Genomic DNA, 25,544 nt, shown 5'->3' with positions numbered 1-25,544 from the left:
CCCGCGGTCGCGTCGGAACCGCTCGGGTATTGTCGGAACCGCTCGGGCATTGTCGGAGAACTTCGGGCCGTGTCGGAGCGGCTCGGGCCGGGTCGGGCTCCCTCAGGCTGTGTCGGAGCTCCTCAGGCCGCCTTGGCCTCCGGGCTCTGGGGGGCGCCGGGCCCGCCATGGGCTCGGGGCGGAGCCCGCTGAGGGCGGCGGGGCGGGGCGGAGCGTCCTCCCGCTCTTATCCGCGGCCCCGGCAGCTGCCGCCACAGCCGCTGCAGCCATGGCGGCCTCCGGGGAGGCGGAGGACGCGATGGCGCGGTACCGGTCCCCGCTGGTGTCGCGCTACGCCAGCGCCGAGATGGCCTACAACTTCAGCGAGAGGAAGAAGTTCGGCACCTGGCGCCGCCTCTGGCTCTACCTCGCCCAGGCTGAGAAGGTAACGGCGGGACGGGACAGGGCGGGACGGGTCCGCGTGGGGACGGGGTGGCTTCGCGTCCCGGTTCCCTGCAGGGCTGTGGCGGAGCAGGGCCCGGGGAGCGGCGGGAATCGGCCGTACCTTGCTGGAGCTACCCTTGAGAAACGAGACCGAGGGGGGAATCGCTCAGAGCAACTTCGCAGCTCCCCTTGGCGTGTTCCGGGGAGAAGGGGGCGGCTGTGCGAGTTCAGGGCTGCCGAGCCCTCTGTACACAGTCCTGTCGCCCCTCAGCAAATCGCCTCTGCTCCTCTCACACCCTCCCCCTTGCGCTTTTGCTTGCAGTGTAAAATTGGATTTGTAAAAGTTCTGCTGAGCAATCTTTGGTGAGGGGTTGCCTTTGAGCAAACATCGGTGTCCTTCCCGAGCGCTCGGCTGTTTGCTTTCCAGGAGGTGTGACGGATGAGGTCCACTGTCCCGTTCAATCCGATGGCTGTCACTCCGTGCCACCCCCTGCCTCTGCAGCCAGTTGTTTCTAGATACCCCTTCTTTCCGAGGTGTGTTTACAAAGTCAGCAGAACGTTTGCCCCGCAAGTAGCTGTGATGTTTCTGGTAGACTGAGTGCCACAAAGAAAACAATGCCACTTAAGATTTGATATTGTGTATTATTAATTAATCTATTAGGAAGCAGCAACTGAGATTATGTCCATATGATTGCAAGCTGTTGTGGTAGTAGAGTATATGAAGTTAACTTTTCAACATGTAGTTAAAGCTAAAACTTCTGATTTTGACTTTGGTCCTAATTAGGGGTACATGTACAGCTATTATTGCATCCTAATTGAGGCACAGTTTTTAAGATGCACTAACTTGATTTCTTGTGACTCTTACCAGGTTTTTGACAGTGAAAAAGCTGTAATGTGTTCTCCAAAAAAAAACTCCAAAGAAAAAACATGCACAAAACCTCCCCACTTTCTGACAGAATGGCTTTAGCTTTCAGACTCAATAGGTGCCCGTTTGTTTTGTACAGAGCCCAGCTCCTGTTTTCAAAATGCTGGGGTTGTTAGGGAGCAATCCAGGCACTGGGTCTGGCTGTTACTAATAGTGCCAGGGCAGAGAAGTACTGTGCTGGAGAATGAGCAAGAGTGCTGAGTGTCATTAACGTGTTCCTTCTTCATACAAGGATCATGTCACTATCAATAATATGCTGGACTAAATGTGATGTTGCAGAAGTTGAGGATGTAATTATACAGCTGTGCTAAACAGGAATCATCTTCCAAAGTACCACACGCCTGGTTTTGTCACAGTTCAGATGCTGGAGTGAGAAAGCTGCAAATCTCATCTAGCATAGAAAGTGCCAATACCATGAATGCTTGAGGAGGTTTGCATGTTCAAAGCATGGCATTTTAACCATATCCATTCCAGCAGATAATCATCACTTTTTCTTCTGTTCAAGAACAGGATATGTGAGTTGCCCAACAGGACAAAGCAATCTGCTTAAAAGAACCAGTCTGAGGCTTCTAGGTTTCCACTCCTGAGCCCTGAACCTGGGGCTCCCCCATCTCTTGACCATTGCTTTCCATCCCATTGTCACCCCTGAGTTTTGTTCCCAGAAAATAGAGACAGATCTTACAGCTTCCTGCGCTCTCTTTTCGTAGTGGGAAGAGGGAGACTACTATTTTTATCTGTCTCCTCGTTCCAGAGCAGTTTGTCATCTAATGTCAGCTCTGAACATAAGGAGGAAGAGTCAGCTACTTTCAGCACCTGTTATCTCTGTCAATGATCAGTTAGTTACAGATACAAGCAGTTTCTTTAGGTTTCTTGTAGAAGATGTATAGTATTTCTATGGAAAAGAAAACCACCCCAAATACCAAGTGAAAAATGAACTATGGCAATTTACTGCAGCACATATCCTCACTTTCAAGACATTCATGTATTGCTTCTTCAGTAGTTCTTAGTGAAGATAAATAGCATATCTTTTCAGATACATTAAAAACCAAAAAGTAACAGAAGAATCTGAGCAATATTTAATTTTGTCTTCTGATAAATCAGATCTAGGAAGATCTAACCATAGGTTTTCTGAAAGTTGCAGGGGGTAGTAAGAGTGAGGACATGCAACTTAGTGGTAAAATTTTAGGTAAAAGTACAGGGCCAGGTGAATGGCTTCAATATTCACTCTACTTAATAGGTGAATTTTTCAAGTGGTCTACTTGGAATATGTGAGATAAGAATAGAAAAATTATTTCCACAGAAACTGAATTTGGCAGAAAGTGTAGAGTGTTTTGTTCATTTCAGCAGGCAATACCAGGAGTTTGAAAGAGCAGACATAGCAAAGTATGTGATTAGTAAGAAAAACTTACCTTTTCCCAACAGGATTTAAAGTTTGGGTTAAGAGCTGAAGTGTCTGAATTTATACCCATCCCAAAACTCTAGTTTAAAACTTTTTGCCATAAATGTCTTTGTATTGTGATTCTTCTGTTTGAACTTTTTATCTTGAACTCTTGACTTAATTGTATTTGAAAGCAAAGTATAAATTTCATGGAGCTCTCCCTTCTCATACAAGTAGCTTTGACATCCTGCAGCATCAAACTGGCTTACAGTATGTTTTGCACATGTGAAATATAAATGTTTTCTCTCTTTCTATAGTAGCCCTCCATCTATTTTTTCTGTCCAGTTCAAGTTTAGTTGTTCTTCTGTCATATGTTCTTTTTGTGATGAGCAGCGCAGTGTTCTCATTCTGTGTGCAGGAGCTGCACCATGTCATCCACCTGCTCTGCCCCATCCCTTAGGAATAGTGATGAGCACTTAGAGCTGTTAGAGTGGTACATCAAAATACTGGGACAGTTTTGGAGGAATGACACCCTAAAAGCACAGTCCAGAGAGCACCTCACTGGCCTCACTGACCTGTGATGCTTTGGGGAAAACCTTGTGTTCTCCCTTGTGCAGTTTTCCTACTTGGTTTTCTTAGGTACACAGATCTGAAGGACGTTCGATTTTCTCCCCGAGGTGCTGCCAATATCAGCAAAAGCTCAAAGGGAAGAGGCCTCACGTTTTGTTTGTGGACAGATGAGAAAATCATTTGTCTTGGCACTACCCTACCTTGCAGGTGTTCCTGTGTCAACTCATCCCTTTTTGGGGGGTTGTTTCTTTCCTCTCCATGACTTTCCTCTCCACAGCATGACTGTGTACTGTGGTCATCTTTTCCCAAAGGATCATGGATGTCTGAGCAAGGCGTGAGATTTTAATCTTGTCACCAGAGTGTATTGCCTGCTGAGTTGCCTGTGCTTTTGGGCAGTTACAGTCTCTACTGGTGCACTCAGAGGCAGCAGTCTGGGGCCAGGTGCTCTTCCTCATTATGCTGGACACTCATGGTCATGTATATGCTTGCAACAATTGCTTACTAATTATCTGCACTAATTATCTGATGAGGACCTTGAGGACATATCTGTTTCAACTGCTGTCTTCTTCAGTTCTGGGTTTCACATCTGCAAAACATTTTTTCAGTCAGTCTGATTCTGAGCAGAACCAGTTTTTTAAATACTTTGAATCCTGGAAACTTCCTAGTTGGTGATTTTTCATTACCAATGCATAGGACAGTAGCATTTTAATTTTGAGAAGGCAATAATGCCAAATTCATTGTGACACTTTTAATTTCTCTGTATCAGGAAAAGACCTTTTTTTTCATCTTAGTTAGCTTGTGCAAGAATTACACCAGTGTATAATCTTGTGGTTGGATATCTTTGGTTTTAAGTCAGCCTGCTGAAAAGCCCTAGCAATTGGTTTTGAACATGAACTAGGAGCATTCATCTTCTTCCAGACCAAGTCACTGATTTCAGAAGGTTTCGTATTCAGTCTGAAATGAGGTACTTCAGGACTTTTGAAAAGGTACAAACATATAAAACATGCATACCTTTCCATGTGTTCTAAGCCCTCTATTTACAGTTTTCTAGGTCTAGTTGTGGTCCAGAGACTTTCTCCTGACACAAACTATTTAGTTACATGGTAGCTGGATTTGTCTTTACCCAAAAGGTAAACTTCATTAAAAGAAGTTTAGCTGTACTATTTTTATATCAATTTTCCCCGTGTATTTTAATTTTTGCAGTTTTCACAGGAATGTTATGTGATCAAGGTGAGTACAAAGCCCAAGAGGAAGATCTAAGAATGAACAGTCCTATCCTCTTGGAAAAGGCTGGAGAGTCCTGGAATAAAAGCATTTGCTTTTATAGCTCAATTATACCAAATTGCCATGCTTCTGAGAGATGTCATATCGGATTAAATTATTTCAACAGCTTTGTCTCAGTTTATTGGTAAAGAGAAAAGGCAATGAAAAGTTCTTTTCCCCTTGCAGTCACTTGGGCTTCCCATCACCGATGAACAGATCCGGGAGATGGAAGCAAATCTGGACAACATTGACTTCAAGATGGCAGCAGAGGAGGAGAAGAAGCTGCGTCATGATGTGATGGCCCACGTGCACACCTTTGCCCACTGCTGCCCAAAAGCTGCAGCCATCATCCACCTTGGAGCAACTTCCTGCTATGTAGGGGATAACACGGTAACATTTCCAGTTTCCTGCCTGCAGAGCTAGGCAAAACAAAGCTACAGTTGTTTATTTTATAGCTCTTTATAAACTCTTCCTTACAAAATATTAAAGAGATTTTTCAGACATTTTTGTTAATTTTACTGTTGGAGTTAATTCAGTTCTTAAACCTGGCTACCCTAGGAAGGCAAGCTCCACTTGCCTTCTTTCTTTAGATGTGAAGCTAGATCTGTCTGGAAACTGTTCCCTGACCTCTGCTTGTGTGTTAAATATTCCAGGAGATAAGGGGGGAGTTGCAAACACATAAACAAACGTGAACTGTATGATTTATCAGTTACACCACTGGGACAAGAGTTCACTGACTTACAGAATAAGGTCCATGAGCTTTCAATTGCTACTTGGAACCCCTGTGTAATTCAGAGTAAAACAAGCTTTTCAGGAGCCAAGAGAATGAATAAGTACGTTAAGTGAAAAAGGAAGTTCACCCTTCTACAGAACTGTAAAATATTTGTGAAAAACCTCATCTAAAACAGAGTGCAAACTGAAGCCTGATTTCTCAGTATATGTAGCTGTTCCGCTGTTCAAGCCATTGCAACTTCACAGCTGCTTTTGTCGCATGAAAAGCTGCTCTGTGGTTATTTTTTCTCTACTCCTTTGCAAACCTGTTTAGCTTTTGAGTAATATTACCTTCCTTGTGACACTGGCGCCCAGCTGTACCTCAGTCTCAAAAGAAGGAGTAAAGACAACTGCTGCCTCATCAGTCCACTTACTTTCATGCTGTCTTTAACCTACAGTGCCTGTATTTTCCACTTGGGGCTGTACGATTTAGTCTGCCATTCCATGGGCAATCCCAAGAACCTCACAAAAGTCATTCATAGGCACTTGGTGGAAACAGGTTTTCCACCACTCATTCTGACTTTCCATGGATAGTATAAAAGTTGCAGTGGTGGATCCAGCATTTTTGTGATAAGCAAGTTGAGTTCCAGTTCTGTTACAAGAAGGAAAGCAAAGCATTTGTTTTAAGAGGAGACTTTTGAGCCAACAAAATATATGTTAGTTATCTATGTCCTCCCTGAGAGAAAACCATTCTCTCATCATTTAGACATGGCCCAAAATTCCTTTCTTTGCTTCTTTCAGGATCTGATTGTCCTCCGTGATGGGTTTGACCTGCTGCTACCCAAGGTGAGAATATGGTTCTGCAGTGTTGCAGAATTGGGAAGCTCTCATTGAAGAGAATTGAGAGCTTCATGTCCTGTGCATAGCCTGTGTTTACCGTGGATTTTCCTAAACCTTTGTGGGAAGCTGGGAGGAGTTGTCTGTCTGGGTTGTACTCAAAAAAGTGAAGAGTTCCCTTCCTTTCCTTTCTCAAGTCTTTACCCTGAGCTTCTTTGCTCACAGTGGGAATTATAAGCAGCACCTCATTTATCTGTACCACAGCTACCAGTTTCAGAATGCCACTGTATTGCTTTTAGGGTTATCTTAAGCTTATCCTTAGCTGTATTCCTAGGAGTGTGTTAGCATTCAAGAAACTATGTAATACAATTTTCTGACGTCAAATATAGAAGTGTAGTTCAGTGGTGACCTGAATGAGTTGGCATCCAATCTCTCCTGGACTGGACATGTGTCGATTATACCCAAAGCAGCTTTATTTCTGACCACTTCCAGGAATAAGGAAAATACCTAAGGATGAATCAACTGCAGAAGCGGTTGGGCATGAGGATTAGACTAGTTTGAGCTCAAGTCTAATGACTTGTGTTAGCTCTTGCATGAGTTTTGTAGCAAGCAGAAATTGCATGCATGCCCTGAAAAACTGAAACACACTGTATTCTGCAATTAGAGGGGGCTGCACAGTTGTCCCTCAAGGTCCCTTGCTGCACAGCTGTCTCTCCCTGCACCGTTTTTTCCCTCCCCTTTTTCTCACAATGTTGTGCTTAAGCATGCTAACTTCTGCTGTATTGTTTGGGGTTTTTTTCTTTCTCATTCCACCTGTTTTCTATCCTTCCTGCTTCCACCAGCTCGCAAGGGTGATCAGCCGGCTGGCCGACTTTGCTGAGAAGTATGCTGACATGCCTACTTTGGGCTTCACTCACTACCAGTAAGTAGCCATCTGCCTTTGCTTTCTTTTTGTTGTCTGTGCTTTGGTTAAATTGACCTGCTACTGCTCTTTTCTCATCCTTTTTCCCATCTCTGACCAGTGGCAGTTGGTGGTTCAGAAAAGACAAATGTGCCTGGCTCCAGGCTTGTCTCAGGAAATTGGACTGTTGCTTAGCTGTCAGCAGTTTCTTCAACACAGCTTCATAAAGAATGACTTCCAGGCAAACACAGATGTGCATCTTCTGGGCTGTTTCAAAAAATCATGACTGGGAATTGCAGTAGCCCTGTCTTCCAGCCACATTCTCTTTGTTTTTCTGTAAGTTGTTTTCAGCTGCAGCCTAGAAAGTTTTGTTAATGGCTACTTCTTACTACAGCTACTGAGTCAAAGTGAGGTCTGGGTGGTTCTGATCTTGGGGTAATCTCCTGCTTCATGAAGACTGTTTTCAGAAGCATTAAACTACACCGTGGGGTAAGCCTGGATCTTCTACCCCAGTGATATGGAACAGCAGAGGCAGGGAAATTAAGCACAGGTCATGTCAGACTTGGTATCTGGCACTTCAGTATTTCTTCCAAAGGAGAGTGAAAGCATCAGATCAAGTCTCTGATTAATTGTCTTCCTGTATATGCCATGTTATTTCCATCACCTCTAGTCCTAGGGGCCTCTTAATCTACAGCTTTTGGAGGAGGATCTGTGTTAGATTTGTTTTGGCTTTTGGAAAGCCAAAACAAAGAGGAGTATTCAAGAAGTATATTCAAGGTGAAATAATTAATGCCTCAGCCTTTTCTGTGTTGTCAGCAGGACCTTTGCTCCATTTACAATCAAGTCCATGTTTTCCCTAGCATTCCCTTTTCCTGCTTATATACTTACAGAGGCCTGTCTTGTTGCCTTTCACACACCACACTAAATTCATCCAGGTGGGTTTTGGCTGTTCTTGTCCCATCCCTGATTGTTGAATAGTTTATTTGTGTTCCTCCTGAATCGCCTGTCCCTGCTTCCAGATCTTACAAGCTTCCTTTTTATGTCTGAGCTTCATCAGGAGCACCTTGTTCATGTGTGTATGGTTTTTTGAAGTAGTATGGAGCTTTTCTTTGGAGTTCATGTGAATAATTTGAAATATTTCAGTTTCTGGGTTCTGCATAACACCCCTGTTTTCACCTCAAAGCATTTGCAGGGGTACAGTGTTGCTGAAGCTTGCAGTTATTTGTTCCAAGGTAGAGGTCTTACATGAAGTGTTGGCTGACAGCATTGCTGAAGTGTGTTTGTCCGGAGGCTGAGGAACACATATTTTATTTTTACAAATAAAAAGGAACAGTGCCTGGGAGCAATCATTTAAAATCACATGGTGAATGGAGATGTTTCTATGCTGAGAAATTCACACCAGTGCTGTAGGTCAGCCAGGATGTTCCCCATGCCCTGGGTGACCAGAACTGGGGTGGGGGACAGATGCACCCGGGTTGTCACAGCCCCTCTGGGCCGGCAGGGGGCGCCTGCCTGGCACATGGACACAGAATTGCTGTTTCCTGACAATGTAATTCCACCTAATTCCTGAAAGGAATGATTGCATCTTCAGTACCATTTACTGCTGACATTGGTACATCCTTCCGCCTAAGCCAAATCTTGTTAATTTCTGTTCAAATGAGTCGGAGAGATTTGTCTTCAGGGAGATCTTAATGGCAGACTCACCAGTGAAGTGTGGTGCTTGTACAAATCCTTAGTGAGTCATGTTGTGTTCTTGATTGTTTTCAGACCTGCCCAGCTCACCACTGTGGGGAAACGCTGCTGCTTGTGGATCCAGGACCTGTGCATGGACCTGCAGAACCTGGAGCGGGCTCGGGATGACCTGCGCTTTCGGGGTGTGAAAGGCACCACTGGCACTCAAGCCAGCTTCCTGCAGCTCTTTGAGGGAGACCACAGCAAAGTATGTCAGACATCCCAGGGTGCAGACTTGCAGTCTTGGCAATTTTCAATTCTGGAATGCTGTTCTCATTGAGGGAATATGGAGATTCTGGCATTAAATTTACAAGGGCACCATGATCCCTCTGGGGCTCTCTGACAAGGCTCTGTGTGAAAGTGAGCAGCATTTGGGAAGGGGTGCTTCACAGAAACTAAAAGACTTTTGACAGTAAACTGAGAAAAGCAAAGCATGACTTTTGCTCCTGCTGACCTTACTGAGTTGTATTTTGAACTCTGTTTTATTTTTCGTTTCACCCCAAGGTTGAAGAACTGGACAGATTAGTGACTGCAAAGGCAGGATTTAAGAGGTATGTAACAAGCGTTCTTAGCAATGTGTGACTCCTGCTGGCAGTGTTGGCCCAGATTTCCCTGGTTGCCAAACTGACATCTGTCACTTATTCCCTCTTGCCATCTTCCATTCCCAGTTGCATTTTCCCGCATGAAACTTCACCTCCTAAATAGGCCACTTCTGCTTATCTCCCTGTCAAAGCACAGCTGTCCATTTTTCCTCTGTTTACCTCTCTCCTATCTGCACACTGCCCCAAGAAACTGACAGCCTGAATCCAAAGTTGTTCTCATCAGGGCAGAGTGGCAGCACTCCACTTTCACAGCCATGTCACTCCTTGCTCAGAGTCTCATTGTGTCTGGCTGGAAAACACAACTTCTGTGCTTATTTCTAGGGCTTACATGGTCACAGGACAGACCTACAGTCGCAAGGTGGATATTGGAGTCCTGGCTGTGCTAGCCAGTCTGGGGGCTTCTATACACAAGGTGAGCACACTGGGAAGAGGGAGAAACATTTCAGATCTTGAAGAGAAGGTGCTCATGGTGCAGAATGCTCTTCTCAAGAAATACTGGTGTTGCTTGTTAAGCTGTCTTCATTGTGATCATGTAAATTCACTGCTGGGTACATGCCTGGTACTCAAATCTCAAAGATCTTAAGACCAGTGACAAATAAAGCAAGTTAACTGAGCAGATTCTAAGATGGGTTAACAACTCCCACACCAGATATTAGTCTAATCTATGCTAAATTGGTCCAATTAGAGTAAATGTCTTTCCTAGTGGTGTATGAGTTTTTAAATTTCACCATTTGCTCCTAGTTAATTGTCTTTCTGATAATGGTGTTATTGTCTCTGTCCTTGTGGATTCTTTTCATTGATTTATTTCTGTTCCGTCCCTCTTCCTCCTCTTGGGCTAAAGTAATCTGTGGTTTTTTCTTCTGTTTTGGTTTTTTCCCAGTTGAGTGAGCACACATCTGTGTTTGCAACTCACTGTGTAATTTGGTTATGCATTTTCAGTGTTCTCTTCTGATGTGTCTTCCATTCCCTGCAAACATTTGCCCTTCTTGGAGTCCTGTTCTCATCTAATACAGTGGACATGTTGTTTCTTTGCTTTTTTGATAAACATTTTTGGGCCAGGAAGTATGATTGCAGCGTCAGTTTTTTTGCCAAATTTTTCACTGCTCCCAGTTTACTTCTTGCACATAGATGCAAAGATTCTCCAAGAGCACTAAGAGTAAGATATATTGGTGGGTGTTAGTTTGTTGCTGTTTGTTTATTTCTTACACTTTCTTTCTAGATTTGCACTGACATTCGTCTTTTGGCCAATCTAAAGGAGATAGAGGAGCCTTTTGAGAAAGACCAGATTGGTAAGGGATGAGAGACATTTCCTGGACTGGTGCATGTGTCTTTTCATTTATGTTGGTGTGGCCTTTTAAACAAACTTAAAAATGTCACTGACAGAAATTACTTTAAATTAACAGGAGTTGACATTGTTAGTATTTTGAGTCCTTTTAAAAGAAAAAGAAAGGGGGAGGGGAAAAGAAAAAGAAAAATACACCTTATATAAAGGTTTCTGGATATTAAGTAATTAAAATCAGATTTGTGTTTGTGCACTTCCTGTGTTTGGGAGCAGAGCAGAAGTAGCTATGTATATCCCATTGCTTAGAGAGGACAACTTGGGTCTGAGGAGTGCTTAGTGTTTTCCAGTCCTCATGAAGCTGACTGGAAAGTAAGTTTTCAGCTCAGCATTTTGATCTTTACAAGCAGACAGACTAGGAACAATGAAACTAGGGTGAACCCTTGCCAGAAGAATATCAATGATGTGGTTATGACATTGCTAGAAAAGGAAAAAGGAAATGCAATGTTTTCCCTCTTGGCTGGAATAAGGTTTGGGTACCCTAAATAGAATTGAATCAGTAAATTAAGCCTTAGTTCTGTCTGGTACTTGTACCATTCTACATTCTGTGGGTGATTTTAATATCCATTCATTAGAGTAATAGGCAGCAGTGTAAGTATCTGAGGTGGAAGGACAGTGTTATTGAGCAGATGGAGGCTTGAACACTGCTAAGATTGCCATGGGTAGCCTAGAGAGATTGCACTAAACACTGCATTAAAAAGTAAGGCTATTTGTCATTTTTATGTGGTAGTGCTTCTGCTTTGCAGAATTGCAGAAATGTCTTCTCACTTTTTCTCTGCCCACATTTGGGTGTTTCTGATCTGAAGGGGAAAGTCGGTGGTGTCACTTTGGTTTTTCCATATTGCCCTTAGAAAACTGTTGTGTTTTGAGGCTTTAGTCAAAACTATGACACGTTTTTCTTCCCTTCATCTCTTCTTCCTGAATTCACTCCTGCTGCTGCCCTGCTTGCATCCCTTTCCCTCCTTTCCCAGGTTCCAGTGCAATGCCTTACAAGAGGAACCCGATGCGTTCGGAGCGCTGCTGCAGCCTGGCTCGGCACCTGATGACGCTGGTGATGGATCCCCTGCAGACAGCCTCCGTGCAGTGGTTTGAGCGAACGCTGGACGACAGTGCCAACAGGTCTGTTCACATGGTGCACTGCAGCCACTGCAGGTGGCCTTGTGCAGAAAGGTCCTCTGGTCTGTTTGGAAAACACTGCCTTTAAACACACAGGATACCACCTTGACAAAAAGCAGGTTAAATACAACCTAGAGACTACAAACTAGTTTTTTGTGTAACATCAGATAAAAACTGTTAGGTTTTATTTCAACATCAAGATCTTCCGCAAAATAAACCAGCAGTGAAAGGGAGGGATACAGAAGCCAGGATAATGAATTGCTTTCATAGTCTTCCTGTTTCAACAGCACAGTACTCACATTTCTCTAATTTTCCTCCTTGTTTTGAATGCGGTTTTTTGACCCTGCTTTTTTTTCTGCTTCTGAAAGAATAGTTCAATACCTTCACCTTCCAAATAATCTAAAGAAACATATTTTAATTTTGAAAAACGTTATTCTTTACAAGAAGTAGTTCAGATCATAGAGAAAGAGCACAATTACTCTAAAAAAAAGTTTCATGAAAATCTGTGCAGGTCTTAAGGATATTGCTCAGCAAATTTTGCTTTGTTTTATGATTCTTCATTATGACTATTTTGAGCTGAGCAGAAGTTACCTATAATTATTATCAAGTGAATTACAGCAATTAAATTCAATGCTTCCATTTTTTATTTAGTACTAAATCTGCATAAAGCCCATACCTACCTTTGAAACATTTTAGTTTCAAAGTCATGTTCTGTTGCAGAATTTGATCTCTTAGGATCTTAGAAATCTCTAGAATTCCAAGGTATGGCACTTGTGAAACAATGAACAACAGCAGTTTTGGCTGTAGATTAGCACTAGGATTGCTGATGAGAATGTTATATTTAAAATGTCTCCACAAACATAATACCTCCATAAAATTTCATGAAAGCACATAGAAGATTTTTTACTTTACTCCACAGCTCCTAACCTCATTAAGAAAAGAGGTGCATGGGCAGCAGAAAACAGTGTAAATTTAAGAAATTGGGTACTGATTGATATGGTGTGCTTATTTCCCAAAGCTGCCAAGTGTTGAGAGATGTTCTGGAGTGTTTAAAATTTTATTCTCATCTAATAGAAAGATTCATTTGTCCATTTCATAAATCAATTATAAAAATCTGTGCCTTGGATTTTTCTTGTTAAAGCTGTAGTGGTTTGGAAGGAGAACAAGCCAGAGAAAGTTCAATCAATCTATAACCCAGCAAAGTTGTTTTAAGACTGTGGTGGAATTGGAGGGCTTAGATGTAGCACAAGGTTGAAGAACTAGGATATTTTAAAAGATCACAGTTTAGGATGGGCCAGGCTGTGCTGTCACAGATGGATGATGCTATATTTGCTGCCCTGTGACACAGAGCATTTTGCCTGATACAGCTCAGTCCCCACTACTCCTCTTGTTTCCTTGCTTTCCTTCTTGTCAGGAGCCTCCTTTGTGACCAGGAGCTGGTTTCTTGGAGGAAGCCCTCACCAAATGCATGGATCTCTTTGGAAATTCCCCACTGAGCACAGCCAGGCACAGCATGAGTGTGCAGCATGTCTTACTCCTGGAGGGTAGGATCAGTCAGTAGTAGACCATTCAACATAGAATACATAGGGGAAGATACTGTAAATTGCTGCCCTTTTTCCTATCTGTGTCATCACTGAATTATCTTGGAGCTTTCTATGTGTGCCTTCACCCTTTTCTCTCTTCCTCTGTACTGACCAAAAAAAAACCAAAAAAAAAAAGAACAGCTGTGTTATTAGGGCCACAGTAGTGCTATTCACAGCCTTATTTACAGCAACTGAAGGATCTGAGGTGGACTGGAACATGGCCTTTGTTGCTAACCAGGGCTCTGGGTGTGTGTGTTCACAGGCGTGTGTGTCTGGCTGAGGCTTTCCTCACAGCCGACATCATCCTGAGTACACTGCAGAACATCTCCGAGGGACTCGTGGTGTATCCAAAGGTAAAGCAGGAGATAATGTATGTCCTTGATAATGCTACAACTGTGCCAAAGGGTATAAAAATGCTCCCACTCCAAGGATTACATTTTTATCTGTTCAAATGTTTTCTGAATTTTGCTCAGTTCTTGCCGTATTCTCACTGTTGTAGGACATACATGAAAGTTCTCTTGTGAGGCCAAAAAGAGAGTAAATACAAAACTTCTCAAAAAAAATATATTTTTTCCTGAATTGCAGAATGGGTCTGTAAAACATAGCAGCAAAAGGTACTATCTAGACAGATCTCATCCAGTCCTTTAACTTACTACAGGTTAGAAAAAAAAAAAATATTGTGCATCTTTTCCACAGTAATGTCTCTTACAAGATATGGCTTCTAAGTATTATCAACTTCAATATCTGGATTTCCAGAGCTAAGTTCAGAATGAGAATTTGTGTTTGCATCATGGGACAAATGTTTTAGCAGGGCCTGTTGTAATAGGACAAGGAGTAATGGTTTTAAACTGACAGAGGGACGATTTAGATGATATAGGAAAGAAGTTTTATTACAAAGAGGGTGGTGAAACACTACAGTAGGTTGTCCAGAGAGGTGGTGGATGCCCTATCCCTCTGAGTAGCCTAATCCAGTTGAGTATGTTGCTCATTGCAGGGGGGTTGGACTAGATGGCCTTTAAAGGTCCCTTCCAACCCAAACTTTTCTGTGATTCCATGACCATTGTCCAGTCCTAGAGATTCAAGAAGAGATGAGAAAAAACTTCATAGTGAAGTGTTCACAGCAGCCTATAGACTTTCTATAATGCTATTTATTTTTCCTGGTTGTTCTTTTGTTAAGGTGATTGAGAGAAGGATCCGGCAGGAGCTGCCATTCATGGCCACAGAGAATATAATCATGGCAATGGTGAAGGCTGGAGGCAATCGTCAGGTACAAATGCAATGTCCAAAATACCTTTGTTCATGGCCTGGTGTTTGTCTCCTGAGAAGCAAATGTATCTGGGCTCTTGTCCTGTCTCACATTTCTCTGCTCTCACAGAGTTATTAGAATTATACTGCTGCTGCAAAGCCAGGCTCTGCTCTCTGAGGGGAGAGCACTTGTGGAGATTCCTATTTTCTGTTAGGAACATTGTGTGTTTGAGTTAATCTGGCTGGCTCTGCTGGAGAAGAGGGAGACCTATTTTTATATTTGATACTAGTAGGCGTTTTCCTTTTATAAGTGTTTGAAGGAGCTTGGAACACAGGCCAGGCTTCTTTAAATGGAACATGTTGGCAGTTGGCTACCTTATAAATTAAAATAAGATGAATCAGTGCTGTTAACAAAAAAGCAAGTAAGACCATTCTGAACCATTCATTTATGTGTCATTCTTCCCTAACTCAGTATAGTATATTAACCACTTTGTTCATAGTCCTTCATTCAGTTTCCTGTGTTCAAGCAAACTGAAATTAAATATTTTCCTTAGTAAATAAATCCAGACACAATTAGATTGTATTTCCTTATAATTTAATTTCACAATTCAGATCCAAATTGATAATCAAATTTCCATCTTAATAAAACACCTTATTTTCACTTACCTTTTAGATGGTAATTTTTCCTATGATTATTTCCACATCAGGGACAGAGGGACGGAAGTTAAACTTGCAAGAATAACAAGAGGGTTTGATAGAAGCTTTGAGCAGAATAGATGTGGTTCTGGTTTTCTGAAACGCTTGTGGCAAATCACCATTACATTAATGAGGACACATTCTTTTTTCTTTTTTTTTCCCTGTGTCTCTGATGTCAGTGGGTCAGTGAGTAAGCTTCCTGACTAAACATATTAAGGGTCACATCATGTGAATCACATTCTCTGATTCATTTGTGTCTCTTGTTGACCTGCCTTCTTTCTGGTGCTGTTTAACTACACACCTGTAGGGCTTAGAACGTTTGTAGAAGGTGTTCATGTTCATATTCACATTTGTATGTTCTGTTTTCCTGCGCTGGGAACTTTGGAACAGCACATTTTCTAGGCTTTCCCACCTCATAGCACAGAAACTCACTTACTTTCCTCACTACTTAATAGCTCCCTCCCCTAACCATCCAGAAGATAAGTCTGTTCACCTGAGGCAGATCAGTGCTGGAGCAAAATGACATTTGGATGGAGGGAACAGGAGATAATTTTTGTCCTAATTGTAGATCAAGGATAATGCATTTAAGGAGAAGGTTCTTGCATGGCTGTAAGCGCAACCATGTGTCTGTATTTTAGGACTAGCATGGCAATGTCAGATTTGGAGGTGGTTCCTGACTACAGTTGGGTTCCCTTGTTCTTACTAATTGATTCCAAAGGAATGGGAGTTTTTTCTCAGTCTATCCTTACGTAAGCCACGATTGGATGGACAGATTCTTTTCCTTTTTCCAAATCTCTACAGCTTTTACATTGTTTACAACTGGAAAAAAAAAAACAAAAACCAACCTATAATGACTTTTGAGAGTATTTGGGAAATTTGAAGAAGTATAAATTATTCCAGTGTCATTAGTTTATGTTATAGATCAATAGGGGACATATGTGACATTTGGACTGTTTTAGCCTCAAAGGGCACATGTGAAAGGGTGAAGAAAATCTTGTTTTAATGTAGAGGCATGTGAGACACTGCAGTCCAAACCATGTCTCCTCTTTGCACTGTCCAGGGCAATACACCTTGATACTTTTCCCTCCCACACAAGTTGGAGAGATGAACATGTGCTCAGTAGCAATGGAATGACTTTTTTTCCATCTTCTTCCCCCTGCCCCTACAGGATTGCCACGAGAAGATTCGTGTTCTCTCTCAGCAAGCAGCAGCTGTTGTCAAACAGGAAGGGGGTGATAATGACTTCATTGCCCGTGTCCGTGCTGATTCTTACTTCAGCCCTATCCATAAACAACTTGAAAGCCTGTTGGATCCTTCCTCCTTCACTGGACGTGCTCCTCAACAGGTAGAGTAGTGGGAAGAGGCTATGGGTTGTAATGCCATGTGTAGTTTAATCCTGCATCCTTTTGTATGCTACAGTGTCCATATTACGTAACATATACGGTATACAGTATACAGTATAACATATCCAGTGTCCATATTATGTAACTCTGGCCATACTACTAAGGAAGACACATTTCTCTCTTTTGATTTCCTTGGCTTTCTTCCCTGTGGCTTCACACTTTTGACCATGGACATACCAGACTGTTGGGTGTCTTTGTGAAAGAGAGACCCCAGTGAGACAAGCAGGTCTAAGTGGGGAGGAGGAGGAAAGCCCTTTTCCTGATTATACTTTTACCCATCTTGAACAGGTGGCAAAGTTCCTGAAGGAGGAGGTTCGACCGGCGCTGATTCCATACCAAAGCAAGATGGGTGGGAAAATTGAACTGACTCTTTAGGTATTGTCTGCAAAGGTGTGTGGGTACAGGAAGATAATAAAAGCCTTATCGACCCAAGAGTATTTACTGTGTTATGTTATTTTGGTTCTCTACAGTACATTTAACCCCTAGACCTTATAGCCACCTTGATTCCAGATGGGAGTTTCATTCTTTGTCTGCTGCTTGGTCAATTCTTTGTCAGCTGCTTGCTCCATCTGTACTGTCCTGAGTTACTGAGAAATGCTCAGTTGTGACAAGGTGACTTTATCACAGCACCTTTCATTGGCCCCTAACAGAGCACTGCCAGCTGTTAAAGAGCAATGCCAGGTGCTGCCTGACATTCATGTGGGACTGACTTGTTGAAGTACTGAGGCAAGGGGAATTGAGCCCACTCCCACTGTCATCTTTCCATTCCCTGGAATTTTCTCCCCAGGTGTCTCAAAAGTTAATAAAAATGTCCTGGCTTTCAGAATTGTGATTTGATTCAGAACTGTGATTTGGGGAGCAAACAGGCCAAAATATTAGAAATAAGGAAAGAGAGAGGCCATGTAACTTCTTGGCTTATCAAACTGGTGCTCCTTCAGTGCTCCTTTCCTAGTTTAATACTGTAGCTATGGCTCTGTAGCTTCTGCAAATTGTATTTACAGGGATGGGTAAGAAACCAGTCATTGTGTTTTGGCTGTTTTGATTGTGGTCCTTGGCTGTAGGTGCTTGGTATTGAGTGGCAGATGGACTCTGGCATGTGAAAGTTCTCTACTACAGGGAAGTTTTGTCTGATGAGGAAAGGAAAAAGATAGTGGAATTCATTGAATGCCAGAGAAATTCAAGAGCTTCGGTTTTATTTCTGACGTGAATGATCTGTAATGTCTGTACTTTACTGGACATTCCATACTGGACCAAACTCTTCTTCCTTTGACTTCAACTGGAATAATTCCCTTACCTCTTTTTCCAGTGTTATTACATCACAGAGCATTTCTTCTGCTTCAGTGGAAGAAGCAGTAAAAGAAGTTCCCACTTGCCTCAGTTATTTTTTGAGACCCTCAGAGATGACATGATTAGGATTACTTGATGATTTTTGAAGCATGGTTGCTAAAGAGAATTAAGAAAAGCAGAAGTAATTGAATGAAGCTACCTGCTATCCTTGAGGCCATCATTGTTGAAAGAAGATTTCAAAAGGCTTGTCTTTACTGTAGTCAGAACAGTGGGAAGTTTCAGGCTGTGATCTCCCTCCTTTGAGATTGCTCTGGCTTTACTTTGCCCCTAGATTATGGCATTCAAACTGTCTCAAACATTTGTGAGCTTTATGGTGTTTAAAATGTTTTGCTTGCTTGTGCTATTAACATTTAATTAGCCATCTGTTTAAAAAGGATAACTCTAATTGAGCACTGGTAATTTTCAGGCTATTACTCAGATGGAAAGCCGAGAAAGAAAACAGACAGATGCATAAGTCCTCCTTCTTTGGTCCTCTTTCTTCCTTAGAACCTGCAACCCTGTGCAGAGAGGAGGAACAGCTAATGTATCTTTTCTCGTCATCTGGAAATAAATCTTTGTTAGGTAGAGGCTGCCAGCTGTGAGCTGTTGGACTTGTATTCCTGGAAATTTTAAAGAGTAACTGGTACAGAGGAAATATCCTCCTAGAAAACTGGCATGATACACAAATCCTTTAGGAAACTTCTCCTCCTTGGTTTGGGACCTGGCTTTCTACTTTCCTGCAAGGTTGGCAGTGGCACTAGCCAGAGATGTAATTCTCCCCTCTGCTTGGTTGCTGAGAGGAGGTCACCAAGCAGTGCTTCAGGAGCAGCTCTCAACTCTACAGCTCTTGATTCTCCCCTGTACTTGGCACGGGTGAGGCCACACCTCAAGTCCTGTGTCCAGTTCTGGGCCCCTCAGTTCAGGAAGGACACTGAGGTGCTGGAGTGAGCCAGAGAAGGGCAGCAAAACTGGTGAAGAGTCTGGAGCACTGGGGGGGTGTTTATCCTGGAGGAGAGGATGCTCAGGGGTGACCTGATCCGTCTCTTCAATCACCTGGAAGCAGGCAGTAGCCAGGCGGGGGTCAGCCTCTCCTCCCAGGCAGCCAGTGACAGGACAAGGGAGGTGGCGAGTCACTGTGCCTGGAGGTGTTTAAGGAAAGACTGGACGTGGCACTCAGTGCCATGGTCTGTTTGACAAGGTGGTGTTTGGTGATAGGCTGGGACCCCATGATCTCGGAGTTCTTTTCCAGCCCCACTGGCTCTGTGACTCTGTGCCTGTGCCCGGCCGCGCTCCCGGCCTACAGCCTACAGCCCCCGCCGCGCCGCGCGCCGCCCGCCTCCCGCGCATGCGCCTCAGAGCGCCGTGCGGGGCCGCCGGGTCGGGCCGGGCAGCGCGCCCGCCCTGAGGGGACGGCGGCGGCGGCAGCAGGTGGGTGCCGGGCGGGCGGGGGTCACCCCTCACCCTCCGGGGCTCCCGGCCCCGCGCCTCCCCAGCAGCGGGTACGCCACCTGTGCGGCGCCCCCCGCGCTGCCCTCACGCCGGCACCCCCTGCCCTGCTCCCCTCGGGCGGAGCGGGGGCTGAGGCCGCGGGGCGGCCCTGCTGCTGGGGCTGTGCGGGCCGGGGCTGCGCGGCTCTGCTCGCCGGGCTGGGGCGGGGGAGCAGGGAAGGAGCAGGGAGGGAGCAGGGAGGGACCCCCGGGCCGGGGGAGGCTCCGCTCCCCGGCCGCGCTGACGCAGGGTCTGGTTCCGGGGAGTGACTCACTGTGCTCCATGAGGGCTGCCCGGGGCACTGCTCCCTGCGCCCCGCTTCCCCCCGCCGCGCTCTGCCCTGCTCCCTGGGACGTGCCTCTCCTCCAACCCGCCTCTCCTGGCCGTGGCTGCGACTCCCGGGGGTCCTGCTCTGCCATTCCCATTTGCTCTCCACGCCTGCGCCTTTTCGGAGGTGCCCCGCAGGAGAGACAGTCTGTCTGCTGTCTGGCTTGTGGGAAGGAACAGTCACGAAACAGAGATGGAAATATGGCAGTATCCTCTGGGCGATGGGCACAGATAGACGTGCTGCAGGCCCTGTGATTGTCAGCTGTAATAAATGTTAGAAGGAGAGCAGGAGACAGATGTAATTCTTCTTCGTACCTGGTGATGTAAATCCAAGGGAGCGAAGAGCCTCAGTCACGCGGATTTAAATCTCGGTGCTGGCAGTGGCTGTGGGCTCCGGGACAGCTCTTGATGTCTCTTCACAGAACTGGTAAGGGTGGGACAGAAAAAATTTCCTCTGTGTGTCTGCTGTGCTTCCTTCCTAATTTTGTGAGGGATGACTGAATTTAAGCAGGTACTTTCCTTCTAAACAAGTCAGTTTCAGTGTTGGTTTGTGGAGCTTTTGTGTTATGTCATAGCTTCCTACTTCATGATGTCTCAGCCCTGCTCTGAATGGTTTGCTGTGATTTTTTGGGGGTTTTTTTTGAGGGGAGGAAGTGAGAGTAAAGTAGTAGCAGTGCCATGAGGAAATGGAGGATCCTTTAATGCAAATAGATGGGAGAGAGAAGCAGTCTTATTGGAATTAAGATCAGTGGTTTTTTAGTAATACAAGACTGGATCTTAAAATCACTCAAGAAGGAAATCTCAGCCTGGCAGGAGTGGGGCACTGCTGTGCTTCTGCTGAGCTGTTGACCAGAATGCAGTTGCTTGCTGGATAATCTGAATTCTAGAATAGTTTTACAGCTGCTACAGAGTCTGGAGTGGTGGCTTGGAAAGAAACAGGCACTGGAACAAAATTCAATTTCATTGTTTATTTCTGGATCCGCACGATGTGTGTGTGACTGTCCCTGTGCAGAGACAAAGGTTGGATTCCTACTCTGGAGAATTCATAAAGTAAAGGGGAAAGAAGGGGGTGAGAAGAGACATGACATGTAATTAAAGGGGTCAGGGTGGGGACTGGTTGTATCATGCTAATACTAAGTTATGTTCATTCTGCATTTAACAGATTAAAATGACAAGTACTGCCTTTCTTAATTCCTGTTTATTATGATATTTTGATAATGTGGTTTGATATTCTCAGGGAGATGTCATTCATAGTGACTCTTCTTCTGAGGAAGGATGAAGGGAATCCATGAGGGGCAGCAGAGAGGGGTGGCATATTTCTGGAGGAGTTGCACTGGTCAGGGAATGATAGAGTTGAGGTGAAGAAAGTACTGCTCAGGACTGAAATAATTCTCCAAATTTAGGGGTCTCTGCTAATGTTGGTTAGGTTTTTCTTTGCTGTGCTTTTAACCTGTCACTTCCCCACAAGATGGGATCTTTTGTCAGTGTTCTAAAGGACCTTGATAATCTTAAAAGACAGGCAATAATCAAAATGTTTAGCTTTTAAAAATTAATGTCTTTTACCTAAGGTGGCATGGTAACAGTAGAGATTATTGGTTAAGGGATCTGTGTGAAAGCTGCCAGTCTTAGTCCCATTCTTGGTGAATTGATTTGTGTGTTGCCAAATTGTTTCCCATGTTTGGTATTTGGGATGCTTTAACAAAGGGATTGGTGATACCTCATTTGAGGTAGTAACTGTTTTGGGAAGGGAGGGAATGTCGTCTCTTTTTTGGCTGTTAATTGCAAACTTCTCACCAACACATCAGAAGTAAAGAAAACTTTAAAAAAATAAAGCCTAAGAACTGTTGCAACTTTATCTGCAGTGGTAAAGTTAAGGTGCTTTATATTTTGGTGTATGTGGTCCTACAGCTCTTCTGGCTAAATCAGCAATGACCTTGCTGGTGCTCTCCATCTCTATCTGGTTATTCTAGATCCTACCCTAATTCAAATGGATAAGATACAGAGAGTGTGCAGCTGTCCAGTAGGAGGAGGCAAACAAACAGCTTTATTCTGTGTCATGAGTGCAGTGACCAAAGTGGCTCTCAAGAGACGGGGAGGTGTTGGCGCTTCATGTTTGTGTCCTCAGCCACACAAAGACTTCCTAAACTTCTTTCTCAGCCACTTTTTATCAGGGTCAAGGTTTTAGATACATAAAGCTTGCACGGGGTGAGTATCTGGGAGCACTGGGGAAAATCTCACTTGTCAGCTGTGTTACTGTTGAGGAAGGATGGGGAATAGAAGGATGTTGTTTTGCCATATTTGTTTTGTCTTTGAGGAAGTCTCAGATTTTTATTTTTTTTTAACTAGAGTGCAACAAGTTATATTGGTAACAGAGCAATTTTGTTTCTGACTTAAGAAAAACACCCTGGGAGAAATGCAATCAGGCTTGTTTTATGAGATAGATGAAGAGAACAGAGTATATTGGTATAAGAATGACTAAAAGAACTGTTACTGCCCGGTCAGTGTTGGCTGGGAAGTATCTGATGATTCAGAGATGAGAGAAAAAGTCCATAACCTGACAGTCCTTTTTTTGTGGAGAAGAAGTTTTCCTGATTCCCAGAATCAGGAAATACCAGAGGTTTCGTCTTGTTTTGTTACAAATGTTAACAATCGTATATTTTGCTTTTTTTTCCTCTTAAGTTATCTGTGTGTATAAATTTCTGCAGGAGCAAGATCTAAGTACTCCTACATGACATGCTAGATAAGAGCTTTGCAAACAGTCCTGAGAGGTGTTTTGAGTGTTACTAACCTCTTCAGAAAGTTGAGTTCTGTAAAGACAGAGCCCTGAAGGAGAAAAGTGTTGAATGTTGTGGGATAGGCTTGCCTTAAAAGCCATTTTCTGGAGCCAAATGAAGCAGTTTCTGGAGCAGTTTACTTTGAGTCCTGTGAAGTGGATCTGACTTTTTTTGCAATTATTGGAGCAAATAGTAAGAAAACAGAGCTGCAGGAGAGTGACCTGAATCGAGCCTTTCTTGTGTGTGTGGTTTGTTTGGGTGTTGGGGTTTGGCCTTTTTCCATTGCCACTGGGAGCAGTAGGATGAGACCAGCTTGAGAATCAAAATCTTTCACCTGGGTGAGCGTAAGGGGCTGGTGATGGAGAGAGCCTCAGATGGCACTGCTTGTCACCACTCAGGAAGTAGTGTGGTATAAAACTTCATAATACCTGAGTTCAGGTAACAGTCAATAGTGTCTTTCAACCTTTGTTTGATTGGTTCAGCCCTGCATCTCTAACAGAAATTTGTTCTTTCAAATTTCTGTGTTCAAATGAAACCAGGCAGTTGTGATTGCTTCCCACAGACATCTCATAAATAGTTTACAGTCTTGCAATGGACCAGAAGATAAAAAACACTTCTGAATTTTTTTGGGGGGAAACAAATTTCTGTGGAGTTCTGCAGAAGTGCCTATGTCCTGCACTGTTCTTATGTGGGTGAAAGTGCACATTTGTTATGCAGTACTTGACTCTCATGAAAAATATGTTTGGGGCCTCCTTAGACACTAATCAGAAACCTTTGGTTTATATTTGCATAGTGGTGTTTAACATGGAATTGCCTTTAAGCTTGAAGACTAGGGTGATTGCAGACCTGGCTTTTTTGGCACATACAGGTTTTCTTGCCTCTGTGTTGGCAGCAAGGAGAATTTTGTTGTGCAGAGAGTGAACACTATGCGAGTTTGTATCCTGCTAGTTTGTATCCTGGCCTTTTTTCTAATCTCATTTGATGCAGGTAGTAAACTCCAATAGCTATTGTTCCAGTACTCAATTGTAATCCTCCTGTGTGAGTTGCAAGGAGCACTCTATATTCCTGTCACACATCTTTTCACCACTCAAATAATGGGAGTACCAGGAAAGCAGAAACTCCTCCTTCCCTGATCCCAAAGGTTTTGGCTAACAAGAGGTTCTCCACAGATGAGCAGTTCATGCTTAGCTGGTGCTCTGTTTGCTTTGGAGCCAGGTGGATAAAAGGCAGTTCTGCTCTGGAAATAAAATATCTGTTGATATGTAGGATATCTGCATTCTACAGAAGTAGGTGATGTGCAGGGTTTTTCTGAGACAAGCTTGACACATTGAACTATGATCAGGAAGTCCATCTGTGGTCTGTCTGCCCAATGCGTAAGTGGTAGGAAGCAGCATTTTTTTTTTTCACATCTTTATTTCAAAATGGAGATGCAATGGAAACAAAACTGAAAGTTACTTGTTTTCTTTCTTTTGTGTAAACTAGCAATGGTTCAGCAGCTTCAGCTCCACTGGGGCACTCTCTGTCATTGCAGCAGGCATTGCTGGACACCAAGCTGTGCAAGGAGCAGAACTATTACATGGAAATACGTTTTAATTACATTTCTGCCTGGAATTACATTTCCAATGAAGCCAGGAATCTACAAGGTGCTTTATGGCAGGAGAAACATAGTTCCAGTTTACTTTTTGCTGTCTCTGTTGCTCTAATAGTGGCCTGAGGCAGCTGGGAGGAAACACTTTGCCCTACCACATTCCTGCTGTCAGTATGTGATCCCAGTTGGTGACTGGGCAGCACTGGAGTCCTGGGTGGTGCTTCTGCAGTCAGTGGCATAACCTGACAGCAGTTTGCCCTCCTGCCTGCCAGCCCACCTGGCTCTGCAAGCCTCCCCCTCACTGCTCTCCAGGTCTCACATCCCCCTTTTGACTCCTGCCCCAGGTTTTTGGTGTATCTCTGGTTCTCTTCCAGTGCTACAAGTGGGTAAGGGCAGTTAAAGTTTCCAGCTCTTCATTCCCACTCATGTTGTGGAGAGGAAGCAGGAAAGCTACCTCAGCACCTCTGGCCTGTGTTTGTAGTGTGTTGCTCAACATCGAAAGCAGTGTGAGGCTGGTCATGGTCTGTAAGCCTGAGACAGAAAGTTTGGGATGACCCAGGTTCTCTAACACCATATTGACTCCTTAAGCAGGGGCTGGGGTGCATCAGTGTCTGTGGAGATTCCACAGTTTTTACAAAGCCAGAGTGTCAGGGTGCGAGGGACAGGAATTCTCTGCATCTTGTCCACCCCTTGGTCAGGTGTGTGGCTGCACTCTGCTCACTTATGTACTCGTTTGTGAAGCTGGAGTTTTCTTCTGACTCTGTGTGCAAAGCAAATATTGACTTGTGGACTAATGGCATTTGCAGCTCCAGGATATGCCTTTGCCTGACCTGAGGGAGACGCTGAAGGGGGAAGGGAAGGAAGGCCAAGGGGCTCCTGCTGAGAGTTTCCCTTGGACATTTCATTGAGCAAATCAGGATTATAATTTGGAAAACATAAGTTTTCTGGTTATGAAAGGATGAAATTGAACTGCCTGGTTCAGTGCAGAGCTTTTGTCTGATTTCTGAGGGAGATGTTAAATTGGATGAAATCTGCTTGGGATTTCTAAAGCCGAGCTGGAAGAGGCTTCTAGAACTATATATAAGTGCATAGCCTCCTGATGGGTACTGTGACTTTGACCCACTTTTCTCTCTTCCAAAGTTTTTTTTTCTTAATAAAGAAAGAGAATGGAGAGCAGTGGAAACCAGCTTTACTGCATACATTGTTGCTTTCTGTTCATTAAACATGAAGGAAAACAGGGTTTTTCCCTTGCTGGCATACTGTTAGAAAAGGTGTTGTAACTGTCACAACAGAGGTGCTTTTTTGTAACGGTGGATGA

At 43.8% G+C, this 25,544-nt stretch overlaps 2 protein-coding genes across 3 annotated transcripts in view; both read left to right on the top strand.

Annotated features, from left to right (window-relative positions):
* The first annotated feature begins 214 nt into the window (after positions 1 to 214).
* Positions 215 to 17,160, top strand: ADSL (adenylosuccinate lyase). The gene is made up of 13 exons (XM_085048705.1): positions 215 to 424; positions 4,746 to 4,949; positions 6,072 to 6,116; positions 6,950 to 7,029; positions 8,776 to 8,947; positions 9,244 to 9,290; positions 9,663 to 9,753; positions 10,561 to 10,630; positions 11,652 to 11,799; positions 13,642 to 13,732; positions 14,557 to 14,646; positions 16,489 to 16,665; positions 17,012 to 17,160. Exons 1-13 carry the CDS (start codon positions 269 to 271, stop codon positions 17,096 to 17,098), a joined length of 1,458 nt encoding a protein of 485 aa, XP_084904831.1. The 5' UTR covers positions 215 to 268; the 3' UTR covers positions 17,099 to 17,160.
* A 2,219-nt stretch (positions 17,161 to 19,379) lies between these two features.
* The window catches only part of SGSM3 (small G protein signaling modulator 3), a 28,352-nt gene continuing 22,187 nt past the window's right edge, over positions 19,380 to 25,544 (top strand). The window contains exon 1 of one of the 2 annotated variants that reach the window (XM_085048688.1): positions 19,380 to 19,477. The gene's annotated coding sequence lies outside the window, so the exon portion shown is untranslated. Of the gene's footprint in view, positions 19,478 to 19,785; positions 20,292 to 25,544 lie in introns of those variants that run through there. The other variant, XM_085048689.1, reaches the window with a different exon arrangement.

This window comes from Lichenostomus cassidix, chromosome 1Aa, assembly GCF_008360975.1.
Source record: "Lichenostomus cassidix isolate B80296 chromosome 1Aa, HeHo_3.0, whole genome shotgun sequence".
Lineage (NCBI taxonomy): Eukaryota > Metazoa > Chordata > Aves > Passeriformes > Meliphagidae > Lichenostomus > Lichenostomus cassidix.
The sequence above is the reverse complement of the archived record's forward strand: the minus strand, read 5'-3'. Positions and strand labels throughout refer to the sequence as shown.